At 36.3% G+C, this 14,573-nt stretch overlaps 2 protein-coding genes and 1 long non-coding RNA gene across 5 annotated transcripts in view; 1 reads left to right on the top strand and 2 right to left on the bottom strand.

The window, feature by feature from the left end:
• The window catches only part of mrps9 (mitochondrial ribosomal protein S9), a 465,929-nt gene that overhangs the window by 236,032 nt on the left and 215,324 nt on the right, over positions 1–14,573 (bottom strand). The window lies entirely within an intron of this gene.
• The window catches only part of LOC114473577 (uncharacterized), a 119,466-nt gene that overhangs the window by 97,883 nt on the left and 7,010 nt on the right, over positions 1–14,573 (top strand). For 2 of the 3 annotated variants that reach the window (XR_003675265.1, XR_003675264.1), the window contains exon 5: positions 4,373–4,446. The exons of the other annotated variant lie outside the window; for it this stretch is intronic. This is a non-coding gene — a long non-coding RNA (uncharacterized LOC114473577). The remainder of the gene's footprint in view (positions 1–4,372; positions 4,447–14,573) is intronic. 3 annotated transcript variants of the gene reach the window in all.
• c1ql2 (complement component 1, q subcomponent-like 2) lies at positions 12,489–14,277 on the bottom strand. The gene is made up of 2 exons (XM_028463277.1): positions 13,477–14,277; positions 12,489–12,669 (listed from the first exon to the last, which is right to left on the bottom strand). Exons 1-2 carry the CDS (start codon positions 14,059–14,061, stop codon positions 12,490–12,492), a joined length of 765 nt encoding a protein of 254 aa, XP_028319078.1. The 5' UTR covers positions 14,062–14,277; the 3' UTR covers position 12,489.

Genomic DNA, 14,573 nt, shown 5'->3' with positions numbered 1-14,573 from the left:
TCACGGGGTGAAGTGTCCAATCGGAGCCGCGCGGCGTCCCCGCCCGTACTGGCTCCGGTTCTATGGAGCAGAGCGCACGGACGCACGGAGCAAAACAAACACGCAGCCTCAAGATCATTTTTACAAATCACAAGAAAGCACGTTGTACTCTATTTTTAATCAAAATGCACTTATTTCAATTTAACATGTTTATCTCATGTTCTTCAAATCTGTCATGATTTAATTCAAAATAAAACCTCAGAAAAAAAATAAATAAATAAAAATATATATATATATGTAACTACCTTTTTTATATATATTACCATTTATTTGATAATTTATTATATATTTTTACTTAAAAAAATATTCAATATTCCAACAGTTGTGGAAAACTGTGATTTATGCGTTTTACAGGTGAACGTGCGTAAAAAGCACAAACTTCACTGGTAAAGTGCACAGAAAATATAAATCTCATTTCTAAAAGCCAATTATTTGTATAATTAATAATTTTTAATATTCAGAGGAGATAAAAACACTTACACAATGGGGATTATATATTTCAAACTGCCATGGTTGAGTTTTATCTTATCCTACAATAATTATTAAAATATAAAATGTTGTTTTTCCTCAATATTTGAATGTTTTGTTGCATATTTTATGAGTAAAACAGAAAATGCTTGTAGACGAATTATAGGAAATTAGTTTTTATCGAGTTGAATACAAATATTTGTTATGTGTTTGTTGTTTTTACTGGTTTTATTTGGTGTATGTGATGAGTGTGGAATGTGTGATAAAGGTGGAATGTGCGCGAACACAAATGCGTAAAATCCGCTGGTTGTGCACAAACTGGCACTCAGCTCTAATTGGTGATTTGAAATAGCACTAATATTATTATTAATATTAATAATGATAATAGAAGATGGGGGGACGTGTTGATGGTTAACACTGCACTGAAATCTTTATCCCGCAGGCCTGAGAGAGCAAAGCAGAGCAGCGCGAGCCGTGGCTACTTAATTAAATTCCAATTAGGACAGTATCAATGCGCGCCTTTTGTGCGTAAATGAGCTCTCAGTCTGTTCTTATCTGCAGAGAAAGGATAATTTATAGCTTTTAATTAGTCTCCGTTCCTGCGCGCGCTGCCCGGTGTTCATCACGCGGGGAAGTGAAAAGAAAAGGAGTGCAAAGCGCTGTCACCGGTCCCTGGCAGGGCCCTTAATCAAAGTGAGGCAGGGGCCCCGCGCGCGCACTATACACGCTGCAGCCTAATTTCCAAAGGTGCTGATAAAGCGCGTTGAATAATAGCGCGAGTCCTCAGAGACACCATTTACAGAAATGACTTTATTGACGGCTTAACGTCGGTGATTCATTTCACCTTTCATGGATTTGTGCGCGTAATAGGATGATAAATGCACTGACGGATCACAGCCTCGCTTTTATTGAGTAGCCTGTATAATAGGTGCTACACACACACACACACACACACTGGTGGCAGTGATCAGCTCCTTGTTGAAAGCTTGTACTTGAATAGTTCTGTGCACACACACACACACACACACACACACTAGGCCAGGTATGAGCTGCGCTTTGTGAGGTTTTTCTGTTGCTCTTTGACAATCCCTGGAATACAAAATACTGCACAAACAAGACCTGGAAACACTGAAAGAATGATTGATTTTCCTTCCAAAATAAAGCATTTTCCTAACAAAAACAAACCCTATGGCTGTAGTAGGCATACAAAATGTGAACATTTTAAAATGTCAAAAACCTTAAGATTGGATCAAAGATATAAAGTGTGTGACTTCTACAGTTTTTCCAAGGTGAAATATGTAAACTGAAGTGTTAGAAATGATGGGCTGTCAGAGCTTTTATTTTGAAACTAAAAAGGTGTGCGTGTTTCTACATGTAAAAGAAGTTGGAGCCTCAGGGTCAGCAGCATACTTAGCATAGCATAACAATGATAATAATAATAATAATAATAATAATAGTGAATAAAAACAACAATGATTAACATGGAATGTATCACACAAATAGAATGGATAACATGTATTTAATGTCATTAACTTTTACTTTAGAAAATACAAAATTACATTGGTTGGAAATAAAAACAGTCGAATCCTGTTTATTGAAATTATTTCATCATTTAAATCATAATTATTGAACACAAGACGTTTATTAGAAGAAAACAGAAAAAGAAGAAGCGAGTTTTTCTTTTCTTCTGCTGCCATCTAGTGGAGAAATTAATAAAATCACCTCTGGTTTGCTTTTGTTATTTTTTTCTATCAAAGTTAAACACAAAGTACCTATGAATTATTCATTTAATTCACTATTAAGTCTCACCGTGTCTTTTTTTGATAAGAAATAATGTATTTGTCATTGTTTAGCTTGATAATTGTTTAGTTTTTGTCACATCCGGTACAGTTTAAAGCAAACCTTTTACTCTGGCGCCATCTAGCGACTCACAAGTGCAAATGACACTGAAAGAAAGAGTTTAGCTTCTCCATTTATTTATCTGAATATTTCCACTGTTGTCCATTATTTGGCCCATAGTATATAGTCATATTAAAGATGTAAATCCTTGTTTTAATCATAAATGAAATGACCAAAAATGGTGGTGAAATGGGATTAAAAAACACAGAATGTGGTTAAAAGTTGCAAATTGGGGCTAATGTCATTTAAAAATATTGGCAAAATTAGTTTAAACTGGCAAAATATGTGCATTAAAAATCGTGAATGTGGTTAAATTGGCAAAAATAAATAAATACATGAAATATGGTGAAGAGAGGTTAAAAGTGACATTAGGTGGAAAAGTGCTGAATATGTCTGAAAGTGGAAAAAAATGTGTAGGAAAGACCTTGAAATGTGATGTAAAAGTGTCAGAAATGTGAGTAATGTAGCAAAAATACATTAGAAGGAGCAAAAATATGGCAAGAAAAAGTGATGAAAATATATTAAAATATGGTGAGTTTGGTGGAATTGTAGAAAAATGGTAAAAATAAGCAAAAATGAGCTGAAATTGTTCAGAAAATATTCCTAGTTTCTTGAAGGCATTTGTTTATCCCAAGGTTGAGAACCATTTATTTACAGTGCCACTGGTTTTTCTTTCCAGTATAAATGTCTGTGATATTGACATTATTGTTATAATGCAGATATGTATAAATAAATAGGTGACGCAGAGCCAGTTACTTCACCTGCAGAGCTTTGTGTGTGTGTGTGTGTGTGTGTGCGCGCACAGATTATTGATTCGTATACACGATGAACATCAAACTTACATTTTCTTCTCTTTGATCCCACATGTTTAGTTTTTAATGAGGCTGTAAATCATCTAAATTAACAGAAAATAAAGGTGAATAAAAACAGCCAGTCTGTCACTACCTAAAGTGGCCACTAGAGGTCAGCATAGATCAAATAAAGGAGTTTTAGTAGAAATAATAATAATAATAATTATAATAATAATACTTTCTGAGCTAGCTCATTTTTCTCATATTTCTGAAGAAATGTTTTACTTTTTAATATTTTTCTACAAAAAAGTAAATCAAAACTTCCTTAAAATTGAACATATATATTTTGTTTTTAAAGAAATAGATTAGTTATGGAATATAGAGCAAATAATTAAATCTAAATTAATTTATTGTATTTTCAGTGCTTCCCCTACCAATTAATATAAAATATCATTAAAATGATTTCACTTTTAAGCCAATATTGACACTTTGAACCATTTTTACCACTTTTTTTGTCCACTCTAATTTGCAACTTTTAACCCATTTCTGTGGTTTTTAAAATTCCTATTTCACCACCTTTTCCACCTTTTTTGGTCACTTTTGCTTTTTTTTACTGCAACTACACCAAAACTTTCCATATTTTAACCTATTTTCATCACTTTTTCTTTCCATATTTTTTGCTCCTTTTAATGCATTTTTACTACATTACGTTCATTTCTGTCACTTCTACATCACATTTTAATGTCTTTTCTAGACATTTTCTCCACTTTTCAGACATGTTCAACACTAATATCACAAATAGTGACCTGTTATTGTCACTTTTAACCTCTTTTCATCATATTTCATGATTATTTCTACCAATTTAACCACCTTCATCATTTATCATGCCCATTATTTACCAGTTTAAACTATTTTTTCCTACATTTTTAAGAAAAAATACCCACAATTTGCAACTTTTAACCAATTTCTGTGTTTTTTACAATCCAATTTCACCACCTTTTCCACCGTTATGACACGTGCCATAAATCATCACAAATAATTGTGGTCTTTTCAATCTACAGCCACCAGTGGAGTCCAACACTTAAAATGCTAGAGATGCACAGAGCACATGTTTGAATACTAAACGTTGATTATCATTCACTGAGTTTCTCTCTCTCTCTCTCTGTGTGTGTCAGTGTCTCTCTCTCTCTCTGAGCTTCTCCACCAATAATACATGAAGGGCTGCTCTACCTCATCCATTAATCAGCAGGTAACACAGGCCTGATCTTTGGCCTCCACACACACACACACACACACACACGCGGTCAGTCAGCGTTAATAATTGAGGCGATATTAATGCAGATAAATAATTAAGCTCCCGTGGGACCTTTTTTCTGGCTCTAATGAGAGGACGAGGGGGGGCTGGTGGCTCCACAGTCTTATTACGTCTCGCTGAGAAGTTTTAGAGAAGCTAAAGGTGACGATGAACGGGAGACGTTCAGTAATTGGTGGCAAATGAAATCGATTCAGGGCCTGGAGGAGGTGTTAGCGTTGAATGTTTCTGGTGCTAATGGGACACATTCATTTTTAATACGTTTAACAGACTGTCAAAGATTCAGTTATTAACACTAAAATATATATCATCAAAAAAACATTGAGCTGAGGGCATCTGTGATTAGCTTTGTGTGAAATGTACTGTTTGTTCACACGTGGGAAGAAGGATTTTACAAGGATGAGAAGAAGAAGAAAAATATGTACGCAAAGGAAGAGAAGAAGAAGTATTCTGGATTCTTTATTGGCTGCGTTACAAAGGAGGAGAAGAAGAAAACAAAGATGAAGAGGAAAGGAGGAGAGAAAAGGGAGAAGAAGACAATGAAAGGAAGAGAAGAAGAAGAGGAAGAAAATGAAGATTAAGAAAATAAAGGAGAAGAAGTGTTCTGGATTTCTTATTGGCTGTGTTACAAACGAAGACTCCTCTAACCTTTTACCCTCCTCCTCCTCTTCCTCCTCCTCCTCCTCCTCCTCCTCTTCCTCCTCTTCTTCCTCCTCCTCTTCATCATCTTCCTCCTCCTCCTCTTCCTCCTCTTCTTCTTCCTCCTCTTCTTCTTCCTCCTCTTCCTCATCTTCCTCCTCCTCCCCCTCTTCCTCCTCTTCTTCCTCCTCCTCATCTTCCTCCTCCTCTTCCTCCTCTTCTTCTTCCTCCTCTTCCTCATCTTCCTCCTCTTCTTCTTCCTCCTTTTCCTCCTCCTCTTCCTCATCTTCCTCCTCCTCTTTCTCATCTTCCTCCTCCTCTTCCTCCACTTCTTCTTCCTCCTCTTCCTCCTTTTCCTCCTATTCTTCTTCCTCCTTTTCTTCTTCTTCCTCCTCCTTCTCTTCCTCTTCTTCTTCTTCCTCCTCTTCCTCCTCTTTCCTCTTCCTCCTCTTCCTCCTCCTCCATCAGTGACAGATTACATTTAAACGTTCCTGTGAGACACAGCGATAAATTAGTGACAGTTTATAACAGAGGATGATGACTGACGACCTCAGCCTTTTACTGTAAGAAGAAGAAGAAGAAGAAGACGAGTCAACTCACGATACAATAAAGGGCTCACGACACAAAATTCTTACGATACGATAAAAAAAAAGTTTAAAAAAAAAAAAAATTCCAATAAAGGTAACAAACGTGTGGCAAATGTTTGTTGATGAAAAACCAAAGTGTCAGACAGTATGTGTGAGTGTTTAGCTTCACAAATAAATAACACATAAAAGTTCCTCCATAATCCGTCTCAACCTCTGCTTAGAAGAGGCTTTAGAAGATCATGGCTTGTTTAGTTTTTGGAGTCATTTTTAGTGTTGAAGTCATTTCTGTTGTCGTTTTGTATTTTGTGAGTTATCTTAAAGTCATTTTTGTGTATTTTTCTGTAAATTTTTGTGGTTTTGGAGACATTTTTGTCATTTGTTATTTTGTGTGAGTCATTTTCTGTATTTATGTAGTTTTTGTGCATTTTATGATATTTTGGGTCATTTTTATATGTTATTGTTTCGACATTTTTGTATTCTTTTGTCATTTCTGGAGTCTTTTTCTGTATTGTTGTTGTTTTTGTGCGTTGCTTACACCAGTGTTTCTCAAACCCCCTTGTTGTAACTTGTGAATGCATGAATAGATTTATTGAACCATGACTGACCTTTGTATTTTCATATTCTAATCAAGATCATTTCTATCATAATTTTTGGTGTTATTTTGTGTGTTTTTGGTGTTATTTTGTGTACTTTGTTGTTGTTTGTCTGTTCTTTGTATTATTCATTATTTTTCTCTTATCTTGTGTGTTTTTGTTTATGTCATTATGTATGTTTCTCTGTTATTTTTGTGTATTTTGTAGTGATTTTGTGTATTTTTATCGCATTTAGTGTGTCTTTGTTGTTGTTGTGTGTGTGTGTGTGTGTGTGTGTGTGTGTGTGTGTGTGTGTGTGTGGTGATAATCTCTGGTGACACATGTTGAAGGTCACAGACATAAACGCTGACTAAGTATCTCATAATGATGGACAGACACACGATGAGACAAACGTTCCTCTTTTTGTTTCCAAATCTGCAGGGTTTGGTTTTTCTTCATTTGCTGAGTCATGATTAGTGACTCGTTATCCAGGACGTGAATCTGTTATTTTTGTACAAAGTCGTTGGATTTTAAAAGCATTGAAGTTAATTTGTATTTTTATTTTTTAATTTTATCAGATAAACATAGTTTGTTTTGAAAATAAAACAAAAAGTAAAATAAAATGAAATTTAAATGAATAAATAAATCAACAGTAAATAAATACAATTTAAAAAATAAATACATTAATTAGTTTAAAAACTTTTGGGTAAAAATAAAATTAAAAATAAATAAAATATCAGATTCAAATAAATAGAAAAATAAATTTTAAATCAAGTAATAATTAATAATAAATAAAAAATAAATACATTAATCAATGTTTGTGGGAAAAATGAAATGAAATAATATCAAATTAAAATAAATAATTTAATTAAAATAAAAGAACAAATAATACATATATAAATACATTTTCAAAAGTAAATAATTAATTTAAAAATGAATTGTTTGGGGGGAAAATAAAGTAAATTAGAAACAAAACAAGCAACAATAAGATTTAATTAATCAATTAAAAAACAAGTTAGTTTTGTTCTGTATCGTAGCCTCACTCTCATTGACTTTGTTGGAAATGTTTGTTGCATTGCATTATGGGATGTGGAGTCCTGTAGAAGAAGTGTTTTTCCTTCATCTTTTAGCAGCTTTAGGAGTTTGTCCTGTAGCCAATCAGAGCGCAGCATCAACAGCAGGATGATGATGATGATGATGATGATGAAGGAAGTTAGTGAGTCAGTTCAGGACGTGCTGCTGCTGCTGCTGCTGCTCAGGTTCTTCTTCTAGAGGCTGATGGAAGTGGACGCCTCAGTGTTTTATTACTCACACGTGATGCCTGTTGCTCAGCTGCCTGTCAACCTCAATCCCCTGAACACTGAGTGTGTGTGTGTGTGTCCCACTTATCTCATCCATCAGAGAGTTTCACTAGCGCTGCCGTCACTCACTGATCCCTCACTGTCGCCGTGGCGATGGCGTCGGCCATCATCCATCGCGCTGCAGCGTCCGTGCGAGCATCCGTCAGCGTCCGTCGGCATCCGTCACGGCCATCCGCTGACACATAGTGCCGCTGATGTCTCAGTCGCTGTCACACGGCCTCACTTTTCATCCTAAATGTGTCTGAGGCGTTTCTTTAAACCAGTGACATCATCACTAGACACAGAAAACACATGCTGAGTTTGCATGTTCTCCCTGTGCTTTCATGGACTGTTCTTTATTAATATTATCCACAGATCAATAATATGGATCAGCCGTTACAGCATTTTGTAGATTATTTTTTTTTTATTGAGTTTTTTAAATAATAAGAAATTTAAAATAAATAACTCCAACATTAGATTTAAATTTAATATAAAATAAATAATATAAAATATACTAAAATATAAAGAGTTTGCATTGTTTAAATAGAAGTAAATCAATTAAAAATGTAATAAAAAATACTAAATATATTTAATATAAATAATATAATATGTACCCCCACCTATAGTGCCCAGTGTGACCCCCCCGCGACCCTGAAAAACAGGAAGAAGCGAGTGTGAAAATGGATGGAATATAATATATAGTTAATATAAAATAAAATTATATAAGTTTATGCATTTTTTAAATTATTATTTTATTTTCATTTTATTTAAAAATAAAATACAATGAAAGATACATGTATTTAATATAAATATTATATATATATATTTAATATAAAAAAACAATATAAAATATGAAGCATAACAGTTTATTTTATGTATTTTTTTTATTATTTTATTTGATTAATTAAAAAAATAATAATTTTCTTAAACTTTAATTATATTGATGAACATGATATTGGATGATATTAAACCTTGTCCACACAGCAAAAGTCGTTTTGACTGAATACATTCAACAGTTATTGTATTTTGAAGAAATATAGTTGACAAAAAATTTTTAGTCAATAGAATAAATAAATATAATAGAATTTATTTTATTTTCTTAAATAGGAAGCGTTCAGTGCGGGAAAAAAACGTGCACATAACATATGGTGGAAAGTTTCAGCCTCAGACGACCAAAAAATGACAATATTGCCTTTTGCGTTTCAAGAGATAATAAATTATGTGATGTTAAAATGTAGAAACTAAAATATGATCACATTAAATAAGTCATAAAAGCAGCTGATTAATATTATATAATGACGTTTTTCCATAGAAACGATGCATATTTAGTGAATTGTCCTGTTTGTCTTTCACGTCTCTGTTAATGACAGAATCTGGTGTTTTAGGTGAAAACGTGCGATGGGTCTGAGGAGCACAGATTAGCGTTTGTTAGCACACATGCTAATATTTGTCTCCTTTGATTCTCATCCGAGCGGACGCTGCTGTGTGTAAACAGCTGGCTCATTGTGTGTGTGTGTGTGTGTGTGTGTGTGTGTGTGTGTGTGTGTGTGTGTGTGTGTGTGTGTGCGTGCCCCCTGTGGTCGTGTAAAGGGACAAGAAATCAACAAATAAAGACTTGTTCTAATAAGGCCTCACGGGCAGAGCTGCTCGATGGAGAAAGCGTGCGCTAACGTCCAAAAATACCACCAATTGTTTTATTATAACACTGCCATACATAGATTCAGCTCCAAACATGCAGCTACATCAGTTTCCTGCTTCCTTTATCAAACAGGAAGTTGTGCACATAAAGTTTCATCCCAGAGCTTCAGAATAAAAGCATCAATGAAACAAAATGTTTGTAAAACCACCACAACTTAAACACGTTTCAGTTTATAGCAGAACTTAGGGCAAATGTTTTAAACTTAAGGCCCGGGGGCCAAATGTGGCCCTTTAGATCATCCAATGTGTCCTGCAGGAGGAAATAAAAACATGACTTTGAACAAAATCCAGATCTTAGTCTTTAGATGATGCCATTACATTTTGGTCAGGATACAAATACATTTCCTGATTCTGGATTAGTTTGAAAAATCAAAAACATTGGCCAAATTTCAAAAATTCATACCTCGTTTGATAATTGTTGATCTTTATTAAATTTTACTTTGCTAGTCTTCAATTATAGCACCAAGTGTGCAGTGGGCGTGTCCATTTGGACCTGCTATGACACACAGAAAAGATTTAAAAAGTAGGAACAATTAGTTTAAACTGACAAATAATGGGTATGACAAATGGTGAATGTGGTTAAATTTGGCCTAAAAATAGGCATGAAAAGTGACAATAATGGGTCAACATATGTGACGGTAGGTGGAAAAGTGGTGGAAAGGGTTTATAAGTGCTGAACATGTCTGGAAAGTGGATCAAATGTGTAGAAAAGTCATTAAAATTTGAATTAATGCATTAAAAGGAGCAAAAATATGGCAAGAAAATGTGATGAAAATAGGTTAAAATAAGGAATGTTTGGTGAAAATGGGCTCAAATTGTTCAAAAAAATATTCTTAGTTTTTTTAAAACATCAAATGGGGTCCTGATCCCAAGGTTGAGAACTCCTGACATGTTTTATTCTGCCACTTTCATATTTGTGGTGTACCCTCCAACAATCCCCTATAACAGCATCCATTAATGTTTAATATCACACAGAATGTGTGGCGTGATTGACTCGTTCTTGTGGTGAAATATATTTTCTCTGAAAGTGACACGTCGTCGTCTCCTTCCTGAATAACATCAGCCTCAGTGAGTCAAAGTGTCCCCAGGGCCCTAAAGAGCCAAGGACACGCAGGGCAGCACCTGGAGCTCCAGGGACTCCCTGTGGTCCTCACATTCACACAGACTCACATTTACGCAGAAATCTAGACTTCAGAGCTACGCTAACACCGCTAACGTGTTCAGACGCTCACAGACATCACAAGCTGCAGCTTTTGTTCATTTATTGGTACATACGAGGATGCAGTTTAGACAAAAATGACCAATTTAGGTCTGAGCTTGGATTATTCTAGAAAGATTAAATATTATTAATTATTATATGAGAGTAAAACTTAAACACAAAGTCCAGGAGCCAAATCCTGCCCTTTAGAACAGAGGTTCTCAACCTGGGGGTCAGGATCCCATCTATTTTTTTGAACAATTTGAGCTCATTTTTGCTTATTTTTACCATTTTTCTGCAACTAAACCAAACTCACCATATTTTAACCTATTTTCATCACTTTTTCTTGCCATATTTTTGCTTCTTTTAATGTATTTTTGCTACATTTCCCACATTTCTGACACTTCTACATCACATTTCCAATGACTTTTCTGCACATTTTTTCCACTTTCCAGACATGTTCAACACTTATAAACCATTTCTACCACTTTTACACCTAATGTCACATATGTTGATCCATTATTGTCACTTTTAACCTCTTTTCACCATATTTCATGTTTATTTATATTTAACCACATTCACACTTATTCATGCATGCTTATTTTTTTGCAGTTTAAACTAATTGTTCTAATATTGACACTTTGAACCTTTTTTACCACTTTGACTGTCTGTTTTTGTCCACCCTAATTAACAACTTTTAACCAATTTTTGTGGCTTTTAAAATTCCATTTTCCACCATTTTTGTTGAGTTTGAACCCATTTTATTAGTGATTAAAACCAGGATTTCTATCTTTAAGATGACTATAATAATAATAAATGTTATTCAGATGAATAAATAAATGTGGTTATCACAGATTCATAGAACAATAGACCATCATTTTACTGACTTTATGGATGGACTTGAAAGGGTTAAAACCACTGCTTCCGAGCATCAAATTCGGCCCCAGGAATAAAGTTGAATTTAGTGAAATCATGAACCATTTTGTAGAAAAACCAAGTAGTTCAGTTGTAGATATCTCAGCCATTCCAAATACATAAATTCAATTAGTAACCACAATGTTTTTACCACGCTTTTATCACATGATGTCAGCCATTTTTGAAATATTTATCTTTTCCAAAATCCTGCAATTTTATTAAAATTATTCCACAATTTTTTCCCAAAATTGATCACAAAGTCAAGGAAATGTAAAGAGTCGCTATCGTCTGTAGCTTCCATTACTTTATATATATTTATAGAGCAGAATAATGTTGAAATTCATCGTTTTCCTGCCCACTTCAGGTCAAACTGCTCCATGTTTTTCCCTCAAACTTCCCGATTTTCCTTTTGTAGTTCGTTAGATCTTTTGATTTAAAGCCGATTTCAAATGTTAAGAGGATAAAAATAAATGATCTGATGATTTTTACTGTATCACCAATTTGAGCCGTGATTGGAACGACACAGACAGGCTTTAAAACGATGTTAAACGTGCGTTAAACAGTGAGAAAAGCTGCTGAAGGAGCAACAAATCACGCACGTTACATGTTCGACTCAAAGATCATCTAAAGATCTGCTTTTTCAGAAACGATTGAACGTTTAAAACCATGTGATGTTATTTCAAATGATAATTTCACTTCCAGTTTCACAATAAATTGGCAGATTTATATATGAGGAGAGATTTGTCTGGAAAAAAAAAAATTTTCACATGTATTTTTCAGATTTTTCACATGCATAATTTGTGTCGATGACGTTTCTGAAAAATACATGTGAAAATTGTGGATATATTTGTGAATAATTTTAAAACACATCTCGATGTTTTGCTCCAAAGCCAATAAACATCCAATGAGCATCCAGTGTTGAAGGAAACTTCTAGTTACTACATCTACAAACAGATCACATGCACACCAAATAAATGAATATATGTACAAAAGGAGTTGAGTCCGTGGACGTGCAGTGGTGGTGGTCCAGGTTAGTCTGGGTATAGGATAAACCCAGAGAAGGTGCTGTACTTGTTGTTATTCCCTCCGTGGGCTTTCCCACCGTCCAGTTTAACGTAGACTTCATCTCCAGAGTCCAGATGCAGCACGGCGCTGTTACTGGCGTAGTCGTAGTTCTGGTCTGCGTCCTGAGCGATGGCGCTGGCACGAACCTGGAGGAGGAGATAAGATGAGGAGAGAAGTTCACACACAGCTGAGAGGCATGAGACGCAGAATATAGATATAGATAGTGCATTTACTCCTCCTCAGAAACAGCCAGGAAAATATCAATTACCCTTTGGTGATCAAAGACTCGCATACAAATGAAGCTCTGAGTTATAGCGAGAGATTTGTCTCAAAAATATATCCACAATTTTAATGTGTTTTTTAAACACAGTTTTTAGATTTTCACACATTTTTTCTAGATCGTTCTAGATTTGCAAATGCTTTTTCCACATGTCGCAGTCTAGATTTTCATGTGTGTTTCTAGATTTTTCTCACGTGTTTTTTTTTTTTTTTTTTAAATTATTATTTTCATGTGTTTTTCAGATTTTCACAATTTTTTTTTTCAGGATTGTTTTATATTTTTTTCACGTTGTTTTGTTATTTTCACACGTGTTTTTCTAGATTTTCACATCTTTTTTTTTTTGGTTTTTTTTAATATGCCCACGTGTTTTCTAGAAACGTCAATTGTGGATACATTTATGAATATTTTTAAGACAAATCTCACCCCAAAATGCGTTGATGAGGCACGTCGTGCGTCTTTTACGCACGAGCTCCACAGACATACTGGACAGACAGAGGCTTGATGAGGTGTGAGCAACACTTTGACTTCTTCATAAATACATTTCACTTCACTCTACCGTCACATGTTCCACATGATGAGCATGTATGAGTGAGATTTCAGCTTTAAACTCGGCGCATTTCGTGCGTAAAAGTCACATTTGGACACCGCACGTGTCCTGCGGTGCTGACCTCACCTGTCCGTTCTTGCAGAGGTCGGCCCACATGCTCGTGCCGTCCCCTCCGCGCATCAGCACGTGATAGGTGAAGAAATACATCCCGGAAACGTGACAGGTGAACTTCCCGGTGCTGGAGTCGTAGTGGTTCCCTAAGTTTGTAATCACGTCATCAAACTTTAACACCTCGTATCCCTCGTGCGGGTTCTTCAGACCCACGTAGAAGGCGATCCGGTAGCTGGTCACGGTGGAGTTCCCACCCTCAAGCTCGTTGTTGTTGTTGTCTGCGGGGAGGAGGCCCAGTTTCCCCTCCCCGCGCTCCCCCGGGGGTCCCCTTGGACCCGGGGCTCCTGGTTCCCCCGGTGGGCCCCTCGGACCGGGTTTGCCGGGTCTCCCTGGCTCCCCGCGTCTCCCCTGCGCGGTCGGCGTCTCCGGGGCGACGTCATTGAAGCTCTGGACCCCCTCCATGGCCGTGGCCCCCCCGGGTTTGGGGCTGTACGGGTCACACACCATCCGGCACGTGCCCATCATCTCGTAGTGCGCGTGTGTCTGTGAGGTGCTCAGCAGCACCAACGGAACCGCCACGGACAGGATGAGCAGAACCATCGCGACGGCGGCGACCACGAACACCACCGAGCCCTTCCTGCGCGTGCGCGCCGCTCCGGGACCAGCGCGCGACAGAGGATCCGTGGAGCCGCTCCGCAGGGAAATGTTTGGTGGAAAAGAAACGAGACAAAGAGTTGAAAAGAGTAAAAAAAAACACCAATCAGGTGAAGTTAAAGCGCACCATCGGCCCCAGTGTTCCCAGTGCGCGGGTGGGTGTGTGTGCCTGTGGCAGCGGAGGGAGTGATGGGCACTGACAGATGCTCCAGATGTCACTGAACGCCACTTTCAGGCCGGAACAGGACGCAGAGGCGCTTTCAAATTAAAAGTGCGAGAGCCTGTAATTTTACCTCAATAATACGGTTTATTTCAGTGGCTCTCAACCTTTATTTATTTATTTATTTATTTATTCATCTGAATAATATCCACTGTGAAACAGAAAGTTTATTAATATTTGGGCCATAGTATATAGTCATCTTAAAGATGTAAATTCTTATTTTAATCAGAAATAAAAT

This window comes from Gouania willdenowi, chromosome 2 (assembly GCF_900634775.1).
Source record: "Gouania willdenowi chromosome 2, fGouWil2.1, whole genome shotgun sequence".
NCBI classification, from domain to species: Eukaryota; Metazoa; Chordata; class Actinopteri; order Blenniiformes; family Gobiesocidae; genus Gouania; species Gouania willdenowi.
Note: the sequence above shows the minus strand (reverse complement) of the source record. Positions and strands in the feature narration are given on the sequence as shown.